General features: G+C 47.4%; 1 protein-coding gene across 1 annotated transcript in view; it reads left to right on the forward strand.

Annotated features, from left to right (window-relative positions):
* Nucleotides 1–7,609, forward strand: part of prrc2b (proline-rich coiled-coil 2B) — a gene marked incomplete in the record, with an annotated part of 19,493 nt that overhangs the window by 9,792 nt on the left and 2,092 nt on the right. Inside the window, 18 exon segments of the mRNA XM_024299121.2 lie at nt 1–21; nt 126–309; nt 431–629; nt 742–2,757; nt 2,842–2,999; nt 3,122–3,237; nt 3,381–3,522; nt 3,633–3,709; nt 3,801–4,088; nt 4,187–4,288; nt 4,455–4,647; nt 4,947–5,044; nt 5,118–5,245; nt 5,331–5,571; nt 5,661–5,828; nt 5,919–5,998; nt 6,082–6,163; nt 6,664–6,873. Coding sequence (XP_024154889.1) covers nt 1–21; nt 126–309; nt 431–629; nt 742–2,757; nt 2,842–2,999; nt 3,122–3,237; nt 3,381–3,522; nt 3,633–3,709; nt 3,801–4,088; nt 4,187–4,288; nt 4,455–4,647; nt 4,947–5,044; nt 5,118–5,245; nt 5,331–5,571; nt 5,661–5,828; nt 5,919–5,998; nt 6,082–6,163; nt 6,664–6,873 — 4,503 coding nt within the window.

A 7,609-nucleotide genomic window follows, 5' to 3' on the forward strand; every position in this document is an offset into this window, starting at 1 on the left:
CAGAAACAGCACCACCATCAGGTGGAAACTACTTACAAATTACATTTTTATGACTTCTGATTTCAACATGCTAAAATTGCAACTTCCCTTGATGCTAAAACCTCTCGGTTGTGTGTTTTTTAAAGGAACAGGTGATGAAAATGCCACAATGGCAGCAGTCTGGTCACCCTTCATCCGGCCAGCGAGGATACTATCCCCCATCCGTTCTCGGGTTTGATCCCCGCTGGATGATGATGCCACCCTTCATGGATCCCCGTATGGCCCAAGGACGCTCACCTGTGGACTATTACTCTGGATCTGTTCACTCTGGTAACTTTTATTTACTCGCATCGGTCAGGCAGCACATCAAACTAATATTCAGAGGTTTTTTTTTTTTTTGTGGCAGAAAAAGTTTTTTTTACCGTTTGGCTGCTGTTGCTGTTTTGATCAGGAGTTAAAGCTGGTACCCATCAAGACCACCTGAACAGCCCCAGTTCAGATGAAGGATGCCATTCCAACTTGCACCAAGAGAGGAGAACTTCCTCCACTGAGCCTTACCCGGTGTGGAATCAAGACTACCCTTTACGCAGCTTCACCCCACCCTACCAGAGACAGCATGAAACATCAGACGGTGGCAAGTCTGGCGACAGGTCTGTTATTCTGAGGAGAAAATGTCTAAATTCATTTTTTTTTTAATTTGCAACAATGAACACGTAAGAGGCTAGTTTCTGTTTTAGTCAGTGTTTTTTTCTGTCTCTGCAGAATCACTTCCCATTTGGACTCCTATGAGGATGTGACTAAGGAGTCTCTGGCTCGCTCCCACGACGATCTCCATCATCACGCCTACCAGAACCGAGGCTCAGACAAGGAGCAGCAACACGATGACCAAGGCCTGCTCAGCAGCTCCAAGAGCCTCTGTCAGAGTTTCTCAGAGAACGAATACACAAAGCAAGACTCTAGAGACAGCTATCTGAAAGAGGAGCTCGAGTCTCACGCCGAGGGCTTTGATGGACCCACGGATAACTGGAAAAGAGAAGGAAGCCAGAAACAAGATGGCATTTTCAACAGCGGCCAAAGCCACTGGTCTGAGGCTAGTTCCAGCTCCAGCAGCAGTGCCAGCCAGCCCTGTGAGACGAGCGGGCGGACCCTGACTCGCAGAACCGGACCCATCAAGAAACCAGTTCTCAAAGCTCTCAAAGTGGAAGACAAGGAGAACGAAAAGCCCAAACCCAAACCCGAGGAGAAACCTGTCCCCTACCGCCTGGACAAAGAAGTCCTCACCAACGTTCATGACCTGAAGAAAGATAATCAGCTGTCTGTCAGCCGGCGCTCAGCCTCTCCTGTCGTTGAGAAGCCGCCTGAAGAAAAGCAGCGTCAGTCACCAGCTCCCGCTAAAATAGACCGGCATCTGAACATCAACACTCCCGCCTTCTCCAAGGAGAACAGCTGGGCCAGCGGGAAAACCCACCCACCGAAAGAGGGGCCGGAAAGCCGGGAATGCCAGGCGCCACGGCGGAATAACTGGATATTTATCGATGAAGAACAAGCCTTCGGTGCCGTCAGGGGAACGGGGAGAGGCCGCGGTCGAGGCTTCAGGGAGTTCAGCTCTCGGGGTGGAACCCGCGGCGGTCGAAGTGGAGAGAACCTCCGAGGGATGTACAATAACAGTACAATGAGCGGCACCCAGCGGCCAGGAAGAGGGCGGGCTTTGTCCAGGGACTTTGTAAAAATGGAGGATTTTCAGAGGGGCAAACCGCGCAGGCGAAACGTCAGCGAGACGTTGAGCGAAGCTTCAGAGTACGAAGAACTTCCCAAAAGGCGCCGGCAGAAGGGCTCAGAGAACGGAGAGGCTAATGCCGAAGCAGCAGAAGCCCGTAAGGCCGACAGAGAGTCTTGGAGATCCAACAAGGTGTACACAGATGATCAGGCTGCTTTAGACGCGAGAGAAAAGACCAAGTCCAGCCGGGGTTATGGAGGTCGAGTTCTTCCCCCCAGGCTGAACGCGACCGGCAACTACAGTCGAAGTTTCGGAGGGACTAGGGATATCCCGACATGGCGGGGCCGAGGGTCCCAGTTTAGCGGCAACGCTCCTTCTGTGCAAGAAAATGGTTACGGTCCTGAAGCTGCGTATCCATCCCGACCTCCAGCAGAGCGCGACGCTCTTAAATATCCCCCCAAGTTTTCGGGCCCTTTCTTAGAAAACAGCGAGGACAGAGAAGGGGAGTACTACTTTGAGAGCGATAATCCCGACCGCCAGATGTTGAGAAGACGGCGTCCTCCGCGTCAAGACAAACCTCCCCGCTTCCGCCGTCTACGGCAAGAACGTGAGCCGGGCTCCAACCAGTGGACCAGCGACGAGTATGTGAACGGAGACTTTGCCAAACCCTGGCCGAGTCGCTCCAAAGGCTCTGCAGAGGACGGCTGGCCAAGCGGTCATTACCCTGGACGCTCCGGGCAGCACGCTCAGGCGGAGGAGTGGGAAACGGGCTCGGACAACAGCGATTTCAATGATTGGAGGGAGAAGCGTGGCGGGGGCGCGGGCTCTCAGGGGCACGGAGACGTTCCCTCCGACTCGGGCCACAGCGAGCCTGGCTCTGGTGAGAAGAGGGAACTTTCAAAGAGAAGCTTCTCCAGCCAGAGACCCCTGGTGGAGCGGCAGAACAGGAAGGGGGAGCCCCCCCTGTTGGAGGGAAGCAAGATGGTTCGCACTTCAGAGAATCTTCCCATTTCTTTGTCTGGGAGGAGTGACAGCTGGCAGAATGGAGGAATTTCAAAGAGGTGATTATCCTGCATTTTGTTGCAGATTGGGGCTTCATTTCTTTTCGTGCTTTTATTAATAAATGTGTTTTTTTTTCTCAGCAGGAGTCCAGATGACTGTGGACCTTTTTATAGCACAGATCCATCCTCAGAAGACAAGGAGTCCTGTGAATCGGCAGGGAAGAAGATGGATAAGGAGCTGAAAGCAGGAGCTGTAAAGACTGACATTGATGAAACCATCTCCCCATATGAGATTAGCTTAAGTGAGTCCAAATATTTTTCAATAAACCAAAACTATAATCATAAAAATAGCACGTTTTAATTCAGTGTGCTTATGTAGATTAGGTACAGATTATTTTGTAGTGACTTTAATCCTGATTTGCAGTCAACGGAGAGAGCGGGGGAGCCAGTTCTAGTTCAGATGGATACCAGGATGCTTTGTCCAAAAAGCAAAGACGTCCTCAAGAGGATGAGAGGAGGAGAAAAGAACAAGGAGCGCCTGTGAGTAAAAGAAAAAACTCATGAAATGTTATTTTAGGAACAAAGATGTTTATAATTCAGTTTTTTTATCTCTTTAAAAGTTCATTATTTAAAAAAAAAAAAAAATTAAAAAAGATACTAATTTTTCTCTTCATCCGTTTCAGGTGCCGGTCAAAAACCGGACGATGGCATCCAAGATTCCTCCACGCTTTGCTAAAAAGCAAGGAAGCCTGAGCATCGAGCAACCAGAAGAAGCAATTTCCTCCAACAATCTGGGAACTGAAATCTGGGAGAGCAACAGCTCAGGTTCTGTCACTACCTGTTTCCTGCAAATACTAAAGTATTGCATTGCATTTGATTGTTTGAAAACGACATAGATATTATTTTTACGACTGATCTTTTGTCTTTCGGTGCAGCTCTGTCCGTGCAGTCTTCAGGAGGGGACTCCTGGACCAAACAGGTGTCTTACGCAGGGAGCGAGCCCAACTCTGAGGTAGTGAGATGCTGCCACAGGAGAAGACGTATTTCCTTTGTTGCAATTTGGTTATTACTATAATTTATATTTGTTGTATTTTACCCTCCAGGACTCCGATGCTGGCCCAGAACAAAACAAAGAACAGCACAAACCCGGGCCCATTGGAAACGAACGCTCCCTGAAGCACCGAAAAGGCTCTGAAGGCGTTGACAGGCTGGAAGGCGGCCCCATCACACCGGTCAATGGTGTGGATCTCCACGTGGACGCCGTCCTGCCCGTGCCTCCTATTGAGTTCGGCGTCAGCGCCAAGGACTCCGATTTCAGTCTCCCACCAGGATCCACCCCGGTGCCCGTATCCAACCCCGTTAACAAGCTCCAGGATGCTCTTACCACCAATGTGAGGCTCTTTACTACTGTGGGGGATATTGTAACCGTTAATAGTAAAAATAAAAACCTAGCATTTATTTTTTTTGTTATTTCTCTTTTTTTTTCTAGACGTCTTTGAATCAAAGTTTACCCATTCTGCGCTCCAACCATCTGCAGCCTGGCATTAACCTCAGCAGCATTTCCTACCCCACCGCTGACCTCACTCTCAAGGTAATGAAATGAATTTACACATTAAAGAAGACAGAAAAGAAAAGGGATATCTGATTTCCTTCTGTCCTTAAGTTTTGATGTCAACTCTTTTTATTATAGTTTATGTAGCAATTTCATTCCATTTAGCTGTAGAGGAATTGATGATTTGAATTCTTTTTCTTTGCAGATGGAATCTGCCCGCAAAGCCTGGGAAAATTCCCAGTCCCTGCCAGAGCAGGGCTCTCCTGGCGGGGGCGCTTCTGGGGCTCAGCCTGCCTGCAGTGTGGGCTCGTCCAGCGGTGTCAGCTACAGTACCTTTGGAGGCGTTTCAATGCCCCCAATGCCAGTTGCGTCTGTGGCACCTTCTATGTCCATTCAAGGTAAAAATTCACGGTCTCTGCTGTTCCATTGTTCTCTGAGATCTTTCACATTTCCACTGGAGGACAGAGATCCTCACAGTTCCTGTTCAAGTCAAATCTTAGAAGTTTTCTCAAAAAAGTCATTTTAAAAGTCTCATAGACTATTGACACTTTTTCCACCTCACTGGAACTGTTTGATTTTGCTTAAATAAAAAGTTGTGAAATGTTTTCCTGCTAATCACATTTAGTTGAAGTATTCCTGTTTTCTTTCTTCATTGAAGGTTTAAAATCTTGAACAGAATTAACTTTCCTCTCTGTAGGTAATCCAATCCCCCCACTCTACCTGGACGGCCATGTTTTCCAAAGTCAGCCTCGCCTTGTGCCTCCTACCATGACTCAGCAGCAGACTTACCAACAGGTAGGAGCGGAAACTGACATCTTTAGAGTTGTTTGTTTACATGGTTTCACTATTTCTGTTCTCCTCTTTTCAGGCTCCCACAGCCCAGCAGATTCCCATCTCATTACACACCTCCCTTCAGGCTCAGGCACAGTTGGGACTTCGGGGGGGTCTTCCTGTCTCCCAGTCCCAGGAGATGTTCAACTCCATCCCTCCCTTCAGGTAACGGGAATGTTATTTTTCAGTGAATTCATTCTGCCATGTGGTTTTCTCCACTCACCCTAATGCTCTGTCTCGCTCCCTCAAGGTCCCAGGTTTACATGCACCCCAACCTTTCACAGCCCAACCCCATGGTGCTGTCTGGTGGGGGCCCCATCAAGGGCCCTTACTCGGCTTTTCCTGGCATGCAGCCCTCAGACATGGTGAAACCGCAGTCAGGCTCTCACTACCAGCCTTTGAACGGCAGCCAGCAGCTGGTGTACGACAGTCAGATGAATCAAGGACCTGGTATGGGTTCTTCTCAGTTAATGGACTCTCAGCTCATTCAGGTGAGACTTGGTTTCTCAACAGGTGGACTAACAGTTTTCTGTGTATACTTTTAATTCCCTTAACTGTCTTAAATTTGGCCTTCCATCAGGTGACTATGCCGCTGCCCGGCTCTCAGCTGCGTTACGGCTCCGCTCAGCAGCATCTCATCCTGCCACAGTCCATCCAGCTGCAACAAGGACAGAGCCTGTCGGTGGGAGCGCCCCGCCGAATGTTACCGCCGGGCTCCCAGCCGGCGGTTCTGACCGGCAGCAGAGAGGTGAGCCTTTCTCATCGAAACCATGGTCTCTGTTTTTCTTTTCCTGGTTGCCCCCACTCCTTGAGAAAAATGGCCGTCTGTTTGTCGCAGAGCTCACAGATGGAAATGAAAGGCTTTCAGTTCTCCGAGAAGGCCAGTCATTCCCCAGGTTTGTCAGGAGGCTCGTACAGGTGAGTCTGCATCAAAGTAATCTGTGCTGTCAGCAGGAAATCAAAAATAAATTCTGACTTGACTTCCAAAACTGCCTTTTCAGGCCCGGGTCTGCAAGCCCGAGCGGTAAGCCCTCCGGTCCTGGGGGCCCTGTAGGCCCTCTGCCTACACATTTTCCTCAGCAGGTACATAAATCCAAAACATTTTTACCTCTTTTAGATCCTTTCTATACTTGGATCAACACTTTACTTTTTTACATGACACTGTTCTAGTTTTCTATAATTCAACTCCTGAAAAATCCTCTTTAGATGTTTTAACCGTTACTGCCGTTAACAAGTATACCTGAATATTCACAACCTGTTCCCAAAAATTTTAGTTCAAATATAACTTGTGTTTTCTGGAAGCACTCGTCAGTCAAAAGAGTCATTTACTGTTTTCTCATCATCAATCAGCTGAAAACTAGTCAGCAAAACTTTGAGAGTGGAAAACTGGAGAACATTTTCAGGATTTGTTGTTAAATGATCCAAAACAACTGTGATGTTTGTTTTGTTTACTTGCATGGAACATCATTATTAATGATATTCAGTTCCTCTTTTTCAAAAATCTTGTTTTTTTTTCTCTGTTATGTTTATCTGAAATTCTGTACTAGCTCGCTAAATTTTAGTTTTCTTCTGCTCCCTCACAGATCCCGCCTGCTCAGGGCAGCATGGTGATGCACATGCGGCCCCCCACCACCGGCCCTTTCCCCAACCCCATTCAACGGCCTGTCATGCCAGTCAACAAGCCTGTTGTCATTCGCTCCCCCCCTTACCCCAACCCCGGCCGTGATCCTCCCCACTCCACCCCCCCTTCAGTCCCTGAGCCCCCAGTCAAAGGGCCAGAGGATGGCATGAAGGTGAGCCACCCTCTGTAAAAGTAGGTAATTTCATTTAATCTGTTTTATTCTCACCTACATGAAAGCTGCTTTGTGTTCTTTCTGTTTGGACTGATGGATGATTACAGAGTTAAGAACTGACAGATAAATACTTTCATAATGTAAAATGTGTTGTCGCAGGATTCTGTTCCTCAGAGCAGTTAGACTTTGAAGGCTGATCGAGAAGAAACAGCTTCTTCAGTTTAGCAGCAAATTGAGAGATAGTCATTTTTACGTTTAAAAGGGTTAAATAACTGAGTTAACCTAGTGTGCATCAGAACGGTCAATTAGTGTCCCATTTCTTGGTGGGATTTTGGCACTTTTTTTTTTTTTCAAAGTGTGGCAGATGTGAACGGGACCTACATATTCTGGGCAGGAAGACAGGAAACTTTCTTTAACCTGTGTCAAGAGAGCCCACCGTTCTGATCATGTTTGGATCTGTGACTCCTCTAGATCCTTCTAGTTGCTCTGATCAACTGAATCCTGTGATTAAGTGACCAATCTTCAGATATATTTATTATTATTTATAGATATATATAGATTGTATAAATATTTTTATTGTGGTACTATGATTTTACAATTGTTTGATTTTTAATTTTACAATACTGATTCCGGAAAAACTCAAGCGAGCGTCTTGTGCTTTTATTTTGTAACTTTATTTGTTGATGCTAAGACACACTGGTACAGGATGCATCATGGGAAGTCAGTCAGGAGTTTC

Source organism: Oryzias melastigma, linkage group LG12 (assembly GCF_002922805.2).
Source record: "Oryzias melastigma strain HK-1 linkage group LG12, ASM292280v2, whole genome shotgun sequence".
In the NCBI taxonomy this organism is placed as follows: domain Eukaryota; kingdom Metazoa; phylum Chordata; class Actinopteri; order Beloniformes; family Adrianichthyidae; genus Oryzias; species Oryzias melastigma.